General features: G+C 46.0%; 1 protein-coding gene across 1 annotated transcript in view; it reads left to right on the forward strand.

Moving 5' to 3' along the window:
• SGCZ (sarcoglycan zeta) overlaps positions 1 to 21,516 on the forward strand; it is a 1,984,974-nt gene that overhangs the window by 1,821,865 nt on the left and 141,593 nt on the right. The window contains exon 8 of the mRNA XM_086963343.1: positions 6,769 to 6,892. Coding sequence (XP_086819469.1) covers positions 6,769 to 6,892 — 124 coding nt within the window. The remainder of the gene's footprint in view (positions 1 to 6,768; positions 6,893 to 21,516) is intronic.

Below are 21,516 nucleotides of genomic sequence, written 5' to 3' on the forward strand. Positions count from 1 at the left end.
TAATTAAATGACCTTAAAATTTCCAGAAGGAGATATTGGGGTAGGACAGGGTGTTTCTCACACACACAAAGGCTGGCCCTCACAACAACTCTTCAGTACATTTCTGGCCCTGTGAACTTTGCAGAAGAACTGCTGTGCCACCAGATGATTGTCCTGCTGCTACCAGAGGTCTGACCTGCTGCTTGAGGACTGACTTGCTGTCTGAGAAGGAAGATTGCACCCACTTATCTTCACCCCAGGCTAATCTGAGAGACTCTAAGTGTGAGCTGGAGGGACAGAACAAGCTCCAGAGGCCACTCTGCAACCGCCCAGCTGACCTGCTGCAAAGGAACCCTCCTGAGTGCTGCTGCTGGCTTCTGCCTGGATTGAGTCCTGATCCCCAAGAGGTACACTGCCCTCCAGGTCCTAAACCCTTTGCTGGCAACATAGTGCTCTTGTCCCTGCCTAAATGTGGGTTCCATCAGAACCGACGCAGCATGATGCAACTCAACAAATTATCTCAAATCGCAGCCACTCTGCAGCCCTTAATCAGCAGCCTCATCAGAACCTACAGAGTGCAATGCAACTTGATGTAAGACCTTGCATCGCAGATCAAGATTGGCTGCCTCATTGGAATTGAAGCAGCCCAACACATCTCATTGCAGGACCTCTCAACACAGCTGTCGCAACTCCTCAGAACTAACGCAGAATTACGCAACTCCTCAAATCAAGGATATAAGGTACAATTCTCAGCAAGATTAACCTGGTCCCCGTATTCAGCCGATGCTCCATTGCAGTCAGCTTGAACTTCTGACTTTTTCCCAGACAATTGAGACAACATAACCGCATTTGGCACTTTGTTTTTCTAAGAGCGTTTTTTTCACCTAAAAAGTAGAAATTGCACATGTCTCGTTTTATTTTTCTATTTCTGGAATCATTATATTTATTAAAATGTTCTCTAACTTTCGAAATTGGTTTCCGATTTTTTGGGTGTTGCATTTTCACTTTATTACTGTTTGTGTGCACCATAAATACTTTAAACATTGCCTCTAACTTAAGCCTGAATATTTAACCAAGGGTTAGCCACAGGTTAAGGCTCTGACTGAGTGGGGCATCCACTGCCCTAACCAATAGATGAGTTTCTTACATACATCATGAAAGTTGGGGCAGTCACAGGTTTCAATAGTACTTCTGCTAAACTTCTGTATACTCCAGTATGGTATGCAGGTTTACATGGTCGCATATTTTAGCATGCAAAAAGGTGTGCAGATAAATGTACTCCTTTTTTCTCGTAACGGAAAATATGTTTCCTGGTGGGGAAAACACTTTCCCTAGACCCCCAACTTTGTGGGTAGTGTTCTGAGTGTTTCCTTTTTCACCAGGAACAAAGATGAATTCCTGCTATTGACAGTAGTACATTTATGAGCAGTTCCGGTGTGAGAAGGGGTTGAAAATGAGATGTGAACACCTACAAGCATGTTCATTTGGAGGTTTTAACACACTTCCATGGCAGTCTCCTGTGAGGTGCCCATTCCTTACCCGTAGTAGGAGATTTAGTTAAGTGGAATCCTCTCTGTGAGTAAATCAGTTTATAATTTCACGGTCCCTGATTTAGAAAAGCAGTTTAGAATTTTGCAATTTGGTTAAACTTAGATACAGAAATAGTGAAGCAGGCCTATACTTTTTTTTACCACGTCTTAAAACTGCTGGCGTGGGTAAAACACCTTTAAAGTGCGTAGCATACTTCTCAAACCTTCCCATCTAGATATTCCATTCCGTCTTCATTCAGGAGATGTTTGATAACATTCTTATTTTTGCAAAACTCACATTGGAAAATAACAATATTTTAATAAAAAGAATTTTAAATCCATGTGTTGTTCATAAAATTAGCCCCCAAATTATTGTGCTCTTTCTATTTGCATTTCAAGGGGATATGAAATGGAACAGCATCTGTTGGTGTCTGAAAATACATGTTTGTTATTCCAGATTGTCACAACAAAAGGTTATTCCATAAGCCTCCACAGTACAATTGCGGTACTGTGGTTGTCTCGTGCACTCCTTAGTACAGCATAAGTTGCTTCTTAGAACCAAGACATGAATCTTTTACTTGAGTTGGTTGTCAAATTACATTTATTTATTTACAAGTGATTTAATTAAACGCTGTGTGCTGCACGCCTCATCCGGAGAAGCTGGTATGTCTCAGTTATCCATAAATAAATGAGCCAAAATTCGTGCCTCATAATCACTCAGAAATGGAAACAGTGAATTGCTCAGAACATATTTTGCCTTTTACCTTTGACACATATTTTGCAGCCAACATAGCACGGTATATAGTTTATTTTAAGTGGGATTTCCAATTGGAGCTATTTGCTATGCACGCCCAGATCTGTATGTTAATTTGCTGCTTCTACGTTGGTCTAATATAATGCCAAAATATAGCTCACCTTCCTCCCGCTATGGGTCTTGATTTTCAGTTTGGTACATCTTGTACTTCACTTTGTACTCAACATATTTATCTATTGCCTTAAGTTTGTTTTTCGAACTTTTCTGTGTTTTCATCGAATGTAACAGTAATATCTGTACGTACACTGGAATAAGAACATCGTCCTGCAGCCAATAAGATGTGGTTATTAATTTAATGTGCGTATATTTTCAGAAACGCCTGCTGCATAAATCATACTAAGAATTTGGGTTGGTATGCAGCCCAATATTTGGGCCTTTTGCATTTTATTAAATCAATTTGTATTATTTCAATTGTAAACTATATGCTCGGTCATACAATGCACATAGTTTATTAGCATCTGTTTGACATGTTATAGCGGAGATGATCACCAGATCTCAGTTACACATACACCCTTATTACTAGTGTATGTGTAGCGAACAAAAATCCACGACATTAAAACATACGTGTCTGCCGCCAAATAATCAAATATTCACTACAATGAGATTGCGAGTAGGTTAGCATGGTTTCAAGGTCGGTTATCTGAATATTGTACGACGTGCGGGTGTGATATCCTTTCTTTTGGCCATCTGTATTCTGGTACCTGGATTTCTGATCTGAGATGAATGCGATCTCCACTGTAAAATGCAGGCTTATGAGGAGGGCGGCGTGTGGCGAGTCTTTAGATCTAAATAGTCACTGGTCCCCTTAAGTAAATATCACTTTTATAAATAAGGTCCATCGTCCATGCCATTTACCTCAAAGCAAGAAAATATTTCGTCTCATAAGTGTGCAACTGGGTGCCCAAGCAAAGCCTCTTTCTTCTTCCCTATGTAGGACCATACCTCCTCACTAGAGTCCATTCATCCGATTTTACTTTCCCTTAATTCAATAGGCAGGGCCTCTGATGATTTCTGCACCTAAGCTGTTGATATTTTAGGCAGCAGGGAAGCCACATAAAGGTACCTTTGTCTGCTTTGTTAGGCCAGGGATGGCAGAAGAGTTAGGCACTGTGCTGACTGGTGTAGCCGTGTTCTCCAAAGTTCCCTCTAGTACTATTGTAAGCCATTTCCAATGCTTGTGATAGAGTCCATCTTTGATAAAGTTGCATCTTGATCATGCATTAGAATGCAGTGCTTGTATCTTGTTAAGCTCCTTAGGCATCAAGCATGTTATATGTGAGTCTTTACTTTAGATTCTCATACCTGGGCTTTTCTAGACACTTTGGGCCTGAGTCACAAAGCGAAACTTAAAGTTTGTGTAATTTTACTTTGTTTCAGTATTCCCAAACTATGATTTATTAGTAACTTTAGGACAGCGGAAACTCCGTATTTGGGCGGGGAACTCCACACATAGGAATATATTCACTTTCTTACTCCTATTGTCCCTCCTGGGGTGTAGTCCATCAACCAGGAATCTCTAGCTATCTCTGTGCTGGGCTTTTCTTTCAATCTGACTCCAGGTGTAACCTATCTCCTTGCAGTCAGCTTTGAGGCCTCACCTCCTGGTGTTTCCACGTCTTTCTCTTTTCCTTTTCCCCTGAGGGTTCCAGGTGAAGGCTGCCTAGTGGTGTTTGATGCAGGTTTGCAGAGAGTGTGACCAAACCAATCCCAGCATATTTTCATGATTTCTTCATGAGAAGGGAGTTGAAAAGACTGCTGCCATAGGTCATTGTTGCTGAAGGTGTTCGGCTAGCGGATTTGGAGAATTTTCCTCAGACCGGTGTTGATTAAGGACTGGGCTTTGTTGATGGTGATCACTGCTGCTGTCATTCAAGTTTCTGCTCCATACAGAAGGATAGATTTTATGTTGTTGTTAAAATACCTGATTTTGATTTGCATCATTAGGTCCTTGGAGATCCAGATATTCTTTAGCTGAATGAAAGCAGCCCTTGCTTCTCTGATTCTTGCCTTGACGTCCCAGTCTGTGCCACCCTGTTTGTCTGAGTCACTGCTCAAGTAGGTGAAGGCCTCAACTTCTTCCAGTGCATGGCCTGTTAGACTGACTGCAGATGTGCTGGCTGTGTTGACCTTCAGGATGTTGATTTTTCCCTTCTGTATGTTGAGGCCATGTTGTGCAGATTTGGCTGCCACTTTTTCAATCTTCTCTTAAATCTGCAGATGAGTATGGGAGAGTAGGACCAGGCAGCCTGCAAAGCCAAACTCGCAGAGCTGCATCCAAGGTGACCACTGGATCCCATGTCTTCTCTTTTCTATGGCTGTCCTTATGATCCTGCCTATGGCCATCAGGAAGAAAAAAGACGAGAGCAAACAACTCTGGAATACTCAGGTCCTCACTTTGAGAGCTTCCATGAGTTGTCCTCCTTGGACTGTCTTGCAGATCATTCCCTCTTAAGAGTTCCAGATGATTCTTACAATATACCTGGCACACCGTAGTGGCGGAGGAGTTTCCCAAGGTTCTCTCTGCCCATGCTGTTGAATGCCTTTTCATAATCGATGAAGCTGACACATGGAGGCGAGATCCATTCTATCGACTGCACAATGATGATGTGGATGTTGCAACCTGGTCTCTGAGGGATCTATTTGTATATAAGCCATCTTACTGGCCTCGCAACTGAGTGTTAGCTTGTTCCATCATTCTGTTTAGGATGACTCTGTTGAACACTTTACCGAGGGCTGATAGAAGAGTTACGCACAATTACTCAGCTCACCCTTCTTGGGGATCTCGACGAGATATCCCTCCTTCCAGTCTGATGGCACATTTTCCTCTTTCCAGATCTTTCCAAACATGGGGTAAAGCATGTCTACTACTGCCTCAATGTCTGCCTTCAGTATCTCTGCTGGAATGCTGTCAGGTTCTGTTTACTGATGTTTCATTGTCTGCCTTCAGTGCCTCTGTAGGAATGTTTTCAGGTCCTGCTCTGTTCCCATTTGGGGGTGACCCCGCAGAGAAGGCCAAATCCAACAGTACCTTGTCTTCCAAACTCTAAATTGGGCCATAAGTCAAATTTAATATTTTTAAGTTCAGCTTTATTGATTTAATATGTTGAGGTTTTTTTAGCAGATTAGTTTTTAATGCCATTTTGAAAAAAATTTAAAAACATTTTCAACCCCAAAATCCCAACTGTAACACAATGATAAACCAAGCTCTATACAAAAACAAGTAATACGCTGAAACCTAGCCACTGAGTACTGTTTGAAATGCAAACCTTATAATGCAGCATATCCTGCGTTCCAAATACTAAATTCATGAACTTCTGCAGAATACATATGCCACATCATCCACCAGGATAATTTCTTTAAAGGGTGGATCACTTCTGGTATTTGACGGTAACATAATGAGCACATGTAATTGTCCCTTTTGAGCAAACACTAGTAGATGGATCACACCGGTAAAAAGAATGTTCGTACACCCTGTATTTTGTACTAATGGCAATTTTATCACTATATTCTAAGTTCTTCATGACAGAGTTTTAAAATCCCAGTTAGTACACTGGAATGCCATACATTTTCCCTCATTGTAACTCTTTTGTACATGCAAATTCTTGCAAGCTATACCTAGAGGAATGCGTGCAGCTGAAACCCTGAGGGTATGGTAACTATGCTCAAATCAGGATCCAGAATTGGGGCAAATTTACCCTCAAATTCAGAATGGGTGTCTAACATTGAGGCCAACCTCTATGTGTACTGATTTAGGAGTGCATTTAAAGGAATAGAAGGCTGTACCACGTGATGGGCAGTGTACAACATATGTAAATCTACAAGAAAATATTATCTCTCTAGTTAAAGGAGGTTTGCACTCTGTTGTCTTCGAGTTGAAATAGTTTGAGAAGTCTGAGAGAATTAATGTTCTGGGCTTTTAGGACCTTTGTGCATAATGTGCCAAAGGTGCAATTGGTCACAAAAGTAGGATGTGTGTATTATTATATGTGAAGGTAGACTTTACTTAAAAAGTATACCAGAAGCATTGATAGTTGCTTCCTTTATAGAGTATGATGCCTAGTACAGTTTTTAATACGCTTTTACATTAAATTACTGTGGATCAGATTTATATTTTAAATGTAATTATCTACACAACAATGCAGTACTCGGACAGCGCTTGCACCGCCACACCCCCTACACACAGGACCCTGTTGAGAAACCTGTCTTGCGTGGAGCAGAAATGATTGGATATCCACTAGCAACAAAATGTCTCTCGCTTCAAGGGAATAGGATATTCAATTTTCTTTACATAGTCGTGTAAAACACACAATTTTGGTGTAATTGTTCTGTAAATGAAAGATGTATCAAAACAAAAGCTTTTCTACAATAAAGGCATCAATGACAATGTTTTAACGTAAAATGTTTAAGTAAGGTAAAGTTTGACCCATGAGTGATTTTCTATTTCAGACTTGAGTCTCCAACACGTTCTTTGACGATGGAAGCGCCAAAGGGAGTGCAAATTAGTGCAGTGGCAGGGGACTTCAAGGCCAGCTGTAGAAAAGAACTTCATTTGCAGTCCACAGATGGAGAGGTAAGGCATTCTTTGAGAGTAGATCTCTTCTTTTTTACTACCTTGTTAAACACAATACATTCAATTTGGTTGCTTATGATTAAGATTTCAAAAAAATAGTGTTTGCTATAGCGGCAACATTTTCACACTACCTATTTTTTTTGCACCAATGATGTTTTGCCCCATTCATGTTTTTGAAGTACAAACATGCTAACAATGCTAACATTACAGCATACAATGAGTGGTAAGTGGTAAGTAATCTTTATTGCTCAGTTAATTAAAACCATTGCAAATATTAGTACATGGGAAAAAATAAAATTATAAAAGTATAAAATGACTATAGGTTCATGATGTTAATGGTCATTGCTGCAGAAATTTATACAGCTTTTCCACAAAACGTGAGTTAAAATCCGTAAGTCTCTTGTATTGCTTGAAGGAAAAGTCTTACACGGTAGCATTGGTCCCTTATATTCCTGCGGTGACTGTGTAGAAGGCATTGCCCCTGGGTTTTAAGCCTTGTTGTAATGTGCGACTTTAATTTGCTTCTTGATTTTTACTGCAGCTGGTGTCTGCCATCTGGCTTTCCTGTTTCTTTTCTGCTTTCTCTAGAAATTTTACGAAATGGCATGCTAATTGGATGTGTTTTCCATCGAAGCAAGCCATGACCGCTTGCCGGCATGTTCTTATGCCCAGCTTGTTAAAGGGCACTTTTAGATGTAATCTGCGCTCTGTGACCAAGCCTTTGCAGGTGCAAATTAGATGTTGAATGTCTTCTTTTGCGTTCCCGCATATTCGGCAGTTGATTGTTGCTTTGGACCTTTTCCATGGAGGAAGGTGTTTTTGAGATGGGAGTAGGCCCAGCCGTAGATGCAAGAACTTCTCCTTTATGCTCCTGGTAAACCCAGCTCCTAGGTAACTTTGGTTGAGGCTGCTTGTGTAGCTTTTAATGACCATCCAGCCGTGCGCACGTTTGACTAGGCTTGCTTTGTCCTCTATAAATGAGATAGCTCTAACAGATTTGTTAACTAGCTGTTTGAAGGTGTTATGGGACCCGCTGCATTTCCAGGCTTCTTGTAGGCACAAGGTGTTTATTGATTGGTTTAAATATTTTGCGGCCGCGCTGTTGCTCTTTCTTTCTATCTCTTTCCATAGGTAGAAGTTGAGACTAGCAGCTTCTCCTCTCTGGATTTTGTGCCATCTTTTGGCATAGGCACCCATTCGCTCCAGCGTTTGGTTTCTTAGGCCAAATTCCAGCCTTATTTGTGCCGTCGAGGTGTAAGTGGGCAGACTGAATATCATTCTGATCGCCTTCACTATTGTGCTATTCAATTGCTGAGCGTCTCTCCCTCGTAGGCATTCGCTTCCATACGTTATGGCTGGTGTCAATTTTGCCTGAAATACTTGAAGCAGGGGGGTAAAGCTTCGGCCAGCTACTTTCGTTTTTAGGCCCCTTAGTGCTATTGCTATGCTGATACCCCTTCGTTTGATTGCTTCCTTTTGCTGTTGAAATGAGCCCTTGGTGTCCACAATTACGCCGAGGTACTTGTATTCCTCCACTTTTTCAAGTGTGTGCCCTCCCATGTGCCAGCAGTGCCCTACTGATGATCTTTTGGCATTAATCCTCATTGTTTTGGTCTTTGTGAGGTTGATGCTTAGGCTGTTCTCTGTTGCGTAATTAAAGGTTGTGCTGATTAGGTGTTGTAGCCCTATCGGTGTTCTGCTAATTAGGACAATGTCGTCAGCGTACATTAAATTTGAGAGAGTGAAGCCACCTATGCTTGGAGCATGAGAGTTGCTTTCATCCAGCTTCTGTGCTAGGTCAGACATAAAGATGTTAAATAATGTTGGCGCCAGCACGCACCCTTGTTTTAAGCCTTTTGTGGTTTGTATTTTCCTTGATAGGAGATCTCCTGTTCCTAACTTGACTTGAACCCAAGTGCCCGTATGTAATAAGATTAGCTGTGTTAGTAATCCCGATGGAATGTTCCTGTCTTCCAGCTTTGACCATAGCAAGTTCCTGTTGATGTTGTCAAACGCTGCGGCGAAGTCAATAAAACATAAGTACAAGGGCAGATTAGCTGTCTTCGAGGCGTCGATGAGGAGTGAGAGGGCCAGAATGTTTGTTGATGTGCCTAGTTCTTTTCGGAATCCTGTCTGGGTGATGGGGATTACTGCGTTTGCTTCCGACCATTCTGTGAGCTCTTCTAGTAGAAGGCCAGCATAGTATTTGGCCTCGTTATCAATTAAGGCTATTAGTCTGTAATTTTTGGGATCCTTTGCGTCGCCTTTTTTATGAATTGGTGCTAGTATCGAGCCTCTCCACGATGCAGGAATTGTTGTGGTGTCTATTACCTGTTTGAAAAGAGGTAGTAAGACCATAGCCCAATATTCTGGGTTTTGTTTGTAGAGAATTGGCGGTATCCCGTTGGGGCCTGGTGCTCCCTCCGCTTTTCCTTTAACGATCCTGCTTATAATTTGTTTTTCGGTAGGATTTAATGCAGTAATGTCCTGTTTTGGGGGCCCAGCTCGAGTTTTTCTGCCCTTCTCTGGTCGTCTGTTTGTTGCTGGCTCTTTTGCTGTGTTGAAGTGGGCCTGAAGGTAGTTGGACCAGGCATCTTCAGTTAAGTAGGAGTCTATGTGTAGCGGCGGGACTAGGAATGGGCAAGAGTCGGGTTTTGGTAACGTTAGGATTTATTCTTTCATAAAGGGAATCAGTACAAGTTTTACGAAAGGCTCCCCGGCGTGGCGATCTGCTCCGTTCCCGTCTGGTCTTTCTGAGCACTCCCTCTTCTTTTCTTCTTACGGGGCTCCTCCTTCTTCTGGGCTCCGGAGGCTCCGTGCTGTCCGCCCTCGCCGACACCGTACAGGGGTAAAAAGAAGAGAGGCCGGTATAAGTATGATCGTACAAACAGGTATTGGAGCACAGGGGAGGGGGGCCGTGAGGGAAACACCCAGGGATGCACACCAACCGGAATCACCGGTAATCGCAACGGATAGGGGAAGTGACTGTGAGGGAACCCAGTGTTTTACTCCAAGCATACAACACGCTACTAGTTGCGACTAGCTCGCTTCTTTATCCAGCCTATGAAACGGTTACGCACCTCAGAGAGCCGTACCCCTCCAGGCGTACGGCTGGGCGGATCGTGGTGTTGGCCTCCGGGCGTGTCCAGTGCTGCTTCGGCTCCCCCGTCTTGTCCTCTTCTCTGTTCCGTGATCTTTGGGGCGTCCGCGATGTTGTCCTCGCTGATCCACAGGTAGCTGTGTTCCGTCTCTCGTCCTCCTCCTCTCCTCCAGTCGTCCTCTCCCCTCCGGTCGTCCTCCTCACTCGCTCGTCCTCCTCTCCTCCAGTCGTTCTCTCTCCTCCACTCGTCCTCCTCACTCGCTCGTCCTCCTCTCCTCCAGTTCTCCTCGCTGCTTCCCGCCTCTCCGCCCTGCTCCTCACTGACCGCTCCTCCGGTGAAATAACACACCTGGGACTTGTCGGTTACGCCTTTTATGGGATGGTCTAGCTCCACCTCCTCGTCCAGGTCTTTGGTCCAGTTAAAGGGCGCGTCTTCCTCCTCGTCGCAACTGTACCTCTCCGGGCCTGGCCATCTCGTTGCAGGTACGGGCTGAGGAAAAAAGAGGGGGGGGGTCACATAAGGTTAATTCGCGCCCTAATGCGGGGCTGTCGCCGGGACCCCGGTTACACACCTCCCCCCTTGGACCCTTCCGCTCGGGAAGGGGATGCCGGGACAGGTAATCGGCCCCCTTGTTGTCCACCCCCTTCTCGTGACACACAGTGAAGGAATAGGGCTGTATCGCCAGGAACCAGCGCATGACTCTGGCATTAGAGGATTTGTTCCTAGCCATCCATAACAGAGGGGCATGGTCAGTGTACAGCGTGAAGGACCTGCCCTCCAGATAGTAGGCCAGTTTCTCAATAGCCCAGCGAATAGCCAGGCATTCCTTCTCCACAGTGGCATATTTGAGCTCTCTCGGGAACAGTTTTCGACTAATGAAGAGTACCGGATGATCCATCCCGTCCTCCCCCTTTTGAGACAGCACTGCTCCGATACCGAAGTCCGAGGCATCCGTGTGCAGTGAAAAGGGCTTCTTGAAGTCCGGCGAGGTGAGAATCGGGGCCGAAATAATAGTCCTTTTCAAAGATGAATAGGCTTCCAACATGGCTTGTGTGGGGCTCCTCAGGACGGACTGTTTGACGTGTGACTGCAGGGCATCCGTGAGAGGGGTGGCCAACTGCGCAAATTGCGGTATGAACCTCCGATAATAGCCGATGAGGCCTAAGAAGGCCCGCAGCTCTTTCTTGGTACTGGGAAATGGAGTCTCCGCTATTGCCCTCACTTTTTCTGTTTGTGGCTCTATGAGGCCGTGTCCCAATACATACCCTAGATACTTAACCTTGTGGAAGGCTAGTCGGGATTTTCTTGCGTTTATTCGTAATCCCGCTCGGGCGAGAGTATCTAGTACCTTCTGTAGGTGAACCAGATGGGTCTCCCAGTCGGGGCTAAATACGACAATGTCATCCAGATAGGCGGAAGTGAATGATGTTATGTCCTTCAAGACATTGTTCATGAGCCTCTGGAAGGTTGCGGGTGCTCCGTGTAGGCCAAACGGAAGCACCGTGAATTCGTAATGACCCTCAGCAGTTGAAAAAGCAGTTTTGTGTCGATCTTCTTCCCGTAGGGGAACCTGCCAGTAGCCTTTTGTCAGGTCGATGGTGCTGATAAACTTGGCTTTACCTAATTTCTCGATCAGTTCATCGATACGTGGGATGGGATATGCATCGAATTTAGATATTTCATTCAGTGCTCGAAAGTCCATGCAAAATCGTCTAGATCCATCTGGTTTAGGTATCAAAACGATAGGACTAGACCCGTTACTGTGAGAGGGACGTATCACCCCCAGTTTCAGCATGTCTTCCACCTCCCGTTTGATATCTTGTCTCCTGGCCTCCGGAATCCTGTAGGGGCGTATCTTCACTGTTTTTCCCGGGCTGGTCTCAATGCAATGTTCCGCGAGGGTGGTTTTTCCTGAAATGTCGGAAAACACCTGTTCTTGTTGTCTAAGGACTTCCGTCAGCTCCTGTTTTTCTTTTTGTTGTAGGTCCTCATTGATTACCAGTTGGGGTATGGTGCTGGGATCAGGAGGCAGATCTTTCTCCACTATATGCACCCCAACTGGTGTCTTACCCAGCCATTTCTTTAACATGTTGATGTGATATGTTTGTTGTTTTCTGGGGTTCATCTGTAATCGGTAAGTGGTATTCCCGATAGTATCCACGACAAGAAAAGGCCCACTCCACTCTGCTTTAAATTTTTGCGTGGAAGAGGGTAGCAATACCAGCGCCCAGTCCCCTTTTTCCAATTTACGCCATTTTTTTCCTTTGTCGTAGACCTTTTTCTGTTTCTCCTGGCTTTTTTCTAGATTAGCGAATGCCAGGTCTCGTAATTTGCCTAGTTTAGAGCGAAGGTTGCGGGCATATTCCAGGGTACTGGCCGTTTCTTCCGGGGTCTCTCTTTCCCAGGCTTCTTTGGTCATGGCCAGCAGAGTTCTGGGTTGACGACCGTAGAGCAGTTCAAAAGCAGAACATCCAAGGCTACTCTGTTTCTGTCCTCTGATGACATATAAAGCAAGGGGCAGTACTTGATCCCACTCCGTACTGTTGACTTCCAACATTTTTCGCAATGTGGTTTTTATCGTACGATTATACCTTTCCACGAGGCCGTCAGTTTGTGGATGGTACACAGCAGTGCGGATTTGGTGTATGTGTAGCATTTTGCAGACCTCACCCATGAGTCGAGAGACGAATGGAGTTCCTTGGTCAGTTAGTATTTCTTTTGGGAAACCCACTCTAGAAAATAGTTCCAACATTTTGTCTGCGACATTTTTAGTGGTCGTTGAAGTTAGGGGAAAGGCCTCCGGGAATCGAGTAGAATAGTCTACAATGACCAGGACATACTGGTAACCCTTTCTGGTTTTCGGTAGGGGCCCGATGATGTCCATCCCTATCCTTTCAAAGGGAACTCCTATTATAGGAAGGGGCTGCAGAGGTACGGCGGGTGGCCGTGTCATATTTCTTTTCTGGCATATGTCGCATTCTTGACAATAGTTCATGGCATCTTTATAAATACCCGGCCAATAGAAGCATTGTAGGAGATTCTGAGTTGTTTTTTCAGCCCCTATGTGTCCCGCAACCAGGTGAGAATGTGAAAAAAACAGCACTTGTTCTCTGAAGGACACCGGGACCAACAACTGTTCCGGGTCTTCTTCCTTTCCTTGTCGGTACAATAGTCCATTCTTGATGAACATGCGAGGATACCGAACTGGCACCACGCCATCGGTTTGGTGCGCATTCTCCCAGGCGTTAAGTAACGTAGCATCATTAGCCTGTGCAAACTGGAAGCTGCGGTCTAATGTCCAAGGGTCGGGAGAAATCAATGCGGGTGCCTCGCTTCTAGTACTGTGGTTCTTTCCGGCGGGGATCCCCTCTCCCATACTCTTTTTGGACATTTTCAGAAAGGACGGGTTGTCAGTTCCTAGGATCAGGTCTTCTGGAAGGGTGTCTAGTACCCCTACTCGTACCCGAGAAGGGGGGCCTTCGTGAGATATCAACGTGATAACCGCCACGGGGTAGGGTTTTACGTCCCCGTGGACACATCTTATGAACACCTGTTCGTTGGGTAGGAATTGCCGGGGTAGCACGTGGTGGGCCTGTATTACTGACTGGCGGCAGCCAGAGTCTAGAAGAGCTTGTATGGGGTTACCGTTGATTCTCATACTTACTCTGTAGGCGTTTCCCATTTCGGCGGAATAGAGTACGGCGCGGTGCAAGTATCCCACCTCCATTGGTTCCTCAGTCGGTTTTTTTCTGGGACAGAATCTGGCAATATGACCCCATGTGCCGCACTCGAAACACTGAGGTCCGCTGTGCGGAAGGGGTTCGGTCCTCCAGTTTCGAGGTCGAGGAGGTTCTGGGAGGCGTACAGGCCTTTTCTCTGACTTGAAGGAGGGTTTCTGTTTCTCGGTCTCTACTGGAAACATGGGTCTCTGTTGGACCCGAGAAAAGGTATTCGCCATTTCTACAGCTTGAGCTGTGGTTAAGTCCGGATGTTGTTTTAGCCATCTTTGTGTGGCAAATGGTAGAGCCTCGAGAAATTGTTCCAGGTATATCCTGTCCATAATTTCCTCTTTTGTGCTTTCTGTAGGGCTCAACCATTTATCTGCTGCCATTTTTAGACGGACAAACAGGGTTTTTGGGGTCTCCCCGGTTACTCCCCTTTCTCTTCTGAATCTTAGCCTATAGGCTTCCCGGTCAAGCCCCAGATGATCTAGTATGATCCTTTTAATATCAGCGTAAGGTGTGTCACCCCTTGGGTTGGCTACCTGATAGGCGGCTTGGGCTTCACCAACAAGTAAGGGGGCCAAAAAGAAGGGCCATTTCACTCCAGGCCACCCACACGCCCGAGCAGCACGCTCGAAATTCATTAGAAATGCATCCGGATCTTCGCCGGGTTGATACTTCTGTAACGACACCCCTCCGATAGTGTGAGGTATGTTGCTCACTGTTACTGGCCCCGAAGCTAGAGGGGGGTCCAGGGCTCGGGCCGCCACGGCGGTTTTAATCAACTCTCTGTCAGCTTCTGCGGCCCTGAGCTGTTGTTCCGCGATTCTCTCCAGTCTTTCCTGGCCCTGCACCAGGGCTTGTACGACTCCTTCCATCGTCTCGTTACAGACGTTCACAATGCCCGCATTCTCCACCACTGTAGCGGCGGGACTAGGAATGGGCAAGAGTCGGGTTTTGGTAACATTAGGATTTATTCTTTCATAAAGGGAATCAGTACAAGTTTTACGAAAGGCTCCCCGGCGTGGCGATCTGCTCCGTTCCCGTCTGGTCTTTCTGAGCACTCCCTCTTCTTTTCTTCTTACGGGGCTCCTCCTTCTTCTGGGCTCCGGAGGCTCCGTGCTGTCCGCCCTCGCCGACACCGTACAGGGGTAAAAAGAAGAGAGGCCGGTATAAGTATGATCGTACAAACAGGTATTGGAGCACAGGGGAGGGGGGCCGTGAGGGAAACACCCAGGGATGCACACCAACCGGAATCACCGGTAATCGCAACGGATAGGGGAAGTGACTGTGAGGGAACCCAGTGTTTTACTCCAAGCATACAACACGCTACTAGTTGCGACTAGCTCACTTCTTTATCCAGCCTATGAAACGGTTACGCACCTCAGAGAGCCGTACCCCTCCAGGCGTACGGCTGGGCGGATCGTGGTGTTGGCCTCCGGGCGTGTCCAGTGCTGCTTCGGCTCCCCCGTCTTGTCCTCTTCTCTGTTCCGTGATCTTTGGGGCGTCCGCGATGTTGTCCTCGCTGATCCACAGGTAGCTGTGTTCCGTCTCTCGTCCTCCTCCTCTCCTCCAGTCGTCCTCTCCCCTCCGGTCGTCCTCCTCACTCGCTCGTCCTCCTCTCCTCCAGTCGTTCTCTCTCCTCCACTCGTCCTCCTCACTCGCTCGTCCTCCTCTCCTCCAGTTCTCCTCGCTGCTTCCCGCCTCTCCGCCCTGCTCCTCACTGACCGCTCCTCCGGTGAAATAACACACCTGGGACTTTTCGGTTACGCCTTTTATGGGATGGTCTAGCTCCACCTCCTCGTCCAGGTCTTTGGTCCAGTTAAAGGGCGCGTCTTCCTCCTCGTCGCAACTGTACCTCTCCGGGCCTGGCCATCTCGTTGCAGGTACGGGCTGAGGAAAAAAGAGGGGGGGGTCACATAAGGTTAATTCGCGCCCTAATGCGGGGCTGTCGCCGGGACCCCGGTTACACTATGCTAGTGTTTCTAGAATACTGGAGTTTGTTGACGGTCTTCCAGAATCTACCGCTCGTGTTGATTCCTTTTGCGTCATGTAGAAGTCTGGCCCATAACTCATCCTCTGCTTCCCTTTTTTCGTGCCATATTAGTCTTTTTTTACTCTGTTTTAGTTTTTGCAGTTCCTTTTGTATTATGGTGTTAGGTCCGTCTCGATGTAATTTCCGCAGTAGTTTGTTGATGTTTCTTTTCAGATGCTTGATCTTGGCGTTTTGCTTTGTAGCCTTGTAGCGGTTTCCGGTTGATTCCGACATCTTTGTCTGTATGTTGCTGTTTCTATATTCCTTGTTTATGTGACTCTTTGGTTTCCTGGTGTGTGCCTGTCCAAGGCTGCTCGTGAATTGCTCCCAGGCGCTTAACTGATCGGGCTGATTTGTGATAATCTTTTCCCACCGGCTTTTTGCGTCCGTTGTGAAGCTTTCCAGGTTTGTTGTGTTGCATTTTATTCTTTTCTGTGCCATCGTCAGCGAACAACCTACATTTATTGCTGGTAAGGTTGTCGCGGCCCCCTGGAAGTTAAGGCTAAATTCTTGCGGCTGATGATCACTGACTGACATTGTGCCTATTCGGAAGTCCGTGATATACCCAAAGAGTTGAAGAGATGAGAATGTGTAGTCTAGGATCGAGCTGACAGATGAGTTATGAAAGGTGGCTGTCGGGGGGATATCGTTTGTGAAGCGACCATTTAGCGCTGCCAGGTTATGATGTTCTAGGTCCTTTACACTAGTCCTTGACAGCCGATTTTGTTTGTCCCATTTACTTATTGCTTGTTGTGGGATGTTCCATGCTCGGAACTGGTCCTCCAGACATGTATCCCTAGTTTGAAACCCTCCCAGGAACATATTAAAGTCCCCTGTTACTATAAGGTTGGGGGTTTCCGCTTCTGCCAATGTTTTTGAGATTTCTTCCATCAAGAGGTTCATTCCAGCTTTTTTCTCCTGGGGATGTAAATATACATTCATAAATCTTAACTTTTGGATTTGGTCTTTACCCCTCACTTCTAATTCTATAGTGAGTATACAACTGTTGCCTGTCTGTGTCGCGTTTATATGAATGGGGTCATTGAAGCTCTTAATGGAAGTGTATATTGCCAGTCCGCCTTTTAAGTGGCCATATTTGGCATTTCTTATTGCTGGGAGATAATGTGAGGTAAAGCCCTGGATTTGATATGGTTGGTCTAGCCAGGTCTCCTGGAGTGCTATAATGTCAAATTTTTGGAAGTAATCAAAGAGCTCGAGGTCTTCTCTTTTGTTCCATAGTCCGTTTATGTTCCAAGAACATATTCTTAACTGTTGTTGTGTTACGTGTTTTTGTTGAGTGTTTTGTCAGAGCCTAGGGGCCCTTGTGTTGATTGTCCTTGCTATCCAGTTCCATTTGTCGTGGCCAAGTGGCCTGTTTATTTGCCTGTTGGTCTCAGGAGACATCCTGGAAACTGAAAGGCTTCTGGCCCCCTTTAAGACACTTTTAGTTTTTGCTTGTGATTGTTTGTTCGTCAGATTTTGGCTTTGTTGCTCATTATATGCCTGGCGTAGTGGTTCAGGGTACCCAGTTTTTTCCAGTCTTTTTAGGCGAATCCCCCAGGATAGAAAGTGTGCTTCTAGTTCCATTATTCTCATCGCAGTTTCGTTCCTTGTCCATGTTGTTTTAGTAATCTCCAGATCTGACAGTTGGTAGCAGTGGGTGAATTCCACTGCCGCTAGATCTTTTGAACTAATGTCCGACAGGCTACTGAACGTTGATAGTAGGTGTAAGATGTTACCTCGGTTGAGAGTGTCCCCTCTGCATCTAGACTTATATTCGGGAATGAACAGTATTGTGCCTCTGTTTGCTTCCACCTGCCCAGCCTCCGGTTTTTTGATGTCTTCTGTGCCCGTTTCTATCCCTGGGCTATCGTGTGTCTTGGCTACTGTATGGTCCACCCCCTGCACTGCCCCATTGTTCGTGTTGGTGGCTGCTATAAATTCATGTTTCAGGGTGGATCCCTTGCTTCCGTCTGCCGTCGGTCCCCCTTTTGAGATTAATTGGGTGGGATTCTCCCTTTTTGTCATCTTTGATGTCTCCTTGAACGGAGATCTTTTTGAAGTCGTGGGCGGACTTTCTGTTACCTCAACCACTTCTTTTTCTTTTTCTGGAGTCTTGGTTGTCCTATTGAAAAAGTTTTTTATATTGACCATCTTATTTCTACCTTTCCTTTTTTGTTTTCGGGGTTTTTTATTTTCTACCCTCCGTTCTTCCTTGCTTGCTTTCCCATTGATTTCGTTGTGGGGGCTTTTGCGGGTTTTTGGCTTTAGCCCTTGCGTGTTTCCTGGGATTGTGTTTGTTTGCACCTTGGTTTCGCTCCTTTGATTGTCAGGGGGCTGCCTTATGGATATCCCTGCAACACCTGCATAGGTTTTGTGATTAAATTTACTGGTTTCAGGGCCGATAGGGGTGTTTGGCGCATGGTCTCCTCTTTGACTGTTGGGCACAGTAGATGAGTTCTGTTGATTTACAATGTCTGACTGTTCACTGTGCTCTCTGTGGAATTGTTTTGGGCCCTCCTCACTAGGATCTGTATCCATTGCAGTTGTTTTTCCCGCTGTCTGTTTTAAATCCGCTACAATGTCGCCTAGAAGATGGGGGATTGAGGTGAGTTTATCCACTATTGTGTAGCAGGCGCAGCTTGGCTGCTCTATTTTAGTTTCCGCTTGCACCCTCTTTATCATTTCGTTCATGTCTGCCAACTTGTTATCAATTTTGGCTACGTGTATGGCCAAGAAGTTTAAAAGGGATAGCTGGATGTCCATTTTATCCGAGTGGTACTGCATGACCTTTATCGATAGTTGGAGAGTGTTTAACAATGATGACCATAGGACTTCCGCACTTTTTGTGTGATCTTTGGTCGGTGAAATCTTGTCTGGGCCTGGTGTTCTCTCTTCTGTGTTGTGATCGACCTGACTATTAGCTGGTAAGTATGACGCTACCAGCCTCTCCCACTCTTTTGTTGTTAGCTGGGAGTTGTCTTCTATGTCAGTCGCAGTCGGTTGGTCGTGTGCTTGAGTTATGTCCGGTTTTGCGGCTTTTTCTATTGTTTCCGGTGTTTCCATTTCCACTCTTTCCGGCGTTTTCTCTGACTCTCTACCCTGGCCCATTTGATCAAGTTTTTGGGCGAGCTGACTCCCCAGGACTGTGTCTATGTCCTGTTCCCGATCAGTGATACGTTCCGCCTTCGCAGTGGAGATAGTGCTACCTGAGTTGTGATTTAATTTGTTTATTTGTTCAGCCTCCTTTGGAGGCTCCGTGTCTGCCTGGTTTGGGGCGCTTGACTCGCCAGTTCCCGGTGGGGCTGTTTTAATTTTGGTATTAGGTTCCTTACTGCTATTTTCTGCCCCTATTTCTATGATTGGTAACTGCGCGTTTGTCTGTATTGCAATTTTTGGCTCTAAGGGATAACCCTTCTTACTGCTTTGGTGTATATTTGATTCCTTGTCACTCCCGCTCTTGCCATTATCAAGGCTTTCCATTTGTGTACTCTGTTTCTCGGGAGTGTACTGGTTCCACTTGTTTCCACACTTTTTGTTTTTTGCCATTTCTATGTGTGAGTTTTGACAACCCCCTTCAGGCTCCATTGGCGAAGGGAGCCCCTTGAGGTTGCTATTAGAGGTACTTAGGAATGAGCCTGGTTCTTTCAAAAATGTGAAAATAGAATAGATTTTTGTTTGATTGCTTTTTCTATCTATTTTACTGGTGTCTGTGTCTGTGTCTATGTCGATCCTTTCTGGCCTTTCTAGCGATGTATCTAATAATAAAGGATCTTCTTGTTCAATCTGCGAATTATCTGAGTTGTTTCTGTGTTTACGCTTTTCTGCCCTGCGCCGTTTGGCCGGGGCATTGACAGTTGCTTTTCTGACTTTTCCTGACCTCATGACGCGCTTTGGTGCTTTGATGTTTGGTACTTTAGCGTTGTTCTTGTAAGTCTTTTGAATTTTTGAGTCGCGGCTGGTGGAGTTGTGGTGGCTTAATAGGGCTGGATTGCAAGTTATATCTTTGCTGTGTGTTGTTGAAGGACCTCTGTCTGCCTTTGTCTGCCTTTTTGTCTTTTAGCCTTTGTGTGAAAGTCTGCTCGCTCCCCCGATGGTAAAAAAAGCCTTCGGCTGGTTACATAAATTTTAGTTTTTGATCTAATGGTATTCTGATATATTTCTCCACAAGCCTCCCTTAGGGGCAGCTTTCCCAAAGGGCCTCGCACCTTGCGCCTCTTACCTTCTGCCTTCTGCTTTCTACTGTGTCCTCCTGGATTCTTCCTATTGAGCAACTCTCCTGTAGCCCAGCTGTCTTCTCCCCGTACCTGTGGGGTTATGGGTTATGGAGTTGACGGTTGATGTCTGGCAACTCTCATCTGCTTTGGCAGTTTTTTTCCCCAGGAGAGAGAACGAAGGGTTGCCGGGTGGCTGGCTGGGCTGTTACTGGCTGGGCTGTTACTGGCTGGGCTATTACTGGCGATGACGACAGCAGGGGAACAAAGGGGCAGAGGAGCGGGGGTTTCCCCTGACTTCCCCCTGCTCGACTCTGCACGCTCTCCCCCCTGCCTGGCTCCCACGCTCTCCTCAGCTCCTCACCTCCTCAGCTCCACTGCTCGGGGCTGGTGGCTGGCCGTTGGGTGGCGCTAGCTCTACAGCAAACCGCTTTGCCTTTCCTTTGGTGGGCTGATCCCAACTGGTCCCGGCTTCAGCAACACCTGTGCACCTTTCCTCTCAGGGCCTCCGTTCACTGCCAGCCGGTCCCGGCTTCTGTGATCCGCACCTCGGTGGTTTCGCTGTCACGGCTGCCGCTGCCGCAGCACCTGTGCTCCTCGCTGGTCACCACACTCGGTTTGCACCTTGTCACTGGGGAGAGGAGGGCTCCGCTGGTGCACTGGAGCACGCCCACACACCGCACGCTAACGCAACACCAGCGCGACTCAGCACCGTGGTTTGCAGTTACGGCTGCATGGCTGAACGGCGCTCCGCTGCTTCAAGGCGCTCCAAGTGTGCGGGGCTCCTATGCGCTTTTCTCAGCTTTCTCTCACCCCCGCTCGGTCCTCGGAGGTCTCTGCTACAGCCGCCGCTGCTCTCCTCCGCACCTCCTTACTCGCTCTCTCAGCATACAATGAAGCAATACGATCTAAGTACATGGGGCAATATTTATGACTCCCAGTTGCTTCGCGCTTGTACAGATCAATGTGGTATAATCTTGATTTCTATTCAAATTACTCTAATGTGTTACATCTTTTGTGCGTACATATGTGCCTACGAAATGTAACTCTAAGAAATCTTAGTCGGTCGATGTGATAAATGTAGTGGCGGCACAAGTGTGTATAGTATCCCTACTTATGTTTCTGTTGAAAGGGCTGATATCGCTCTCCCTAATCCGTGTCACCTGATTTTCTCCGTTGTCATGTTTTGTGCCACAAATTGATATATGCAAAAACAACAGTTGATGGACAGAATGCAGAACCATGTCTAAACTGGGGTGGCATGATGAGCAAAACAACGACGGATTAAACCCAGATCTGTGACTGGGGGTGAATGTTTTGCCATTGTGCATCATTCCGTCCATCATCTTGTGTGTTTTACAAATTGATATACAGCATAGGTTTAATATTCTGCCACCTACACACATGAAATAGAGCACAAAAGGGAAGTGTAAAATTGGTCAATATTTAACCCATACAGAGGACACAGAAGCATCCATTACAGCCACAAGAAGGTCAGTGTTTGATGTCTAACATAGGATCTGTAATAAAAGCATACACCTCCAGTACAAAT

Source organism: Lissotriton vulgaris, chromosome 3_1 (genome assembly GCF_964263255.1).
Source record: "Lissotriton vulgaris chromosome 3_1, aLisVul1.2, whole genome shotgun sequence".
Taxonomy (NCBI): domain Eukaryota; kingdom Metazoa; phylum Chordata; class Amphibia; order Caudata; family Salamandridae; genus Lissotriton; species Lissotriton vulgaris.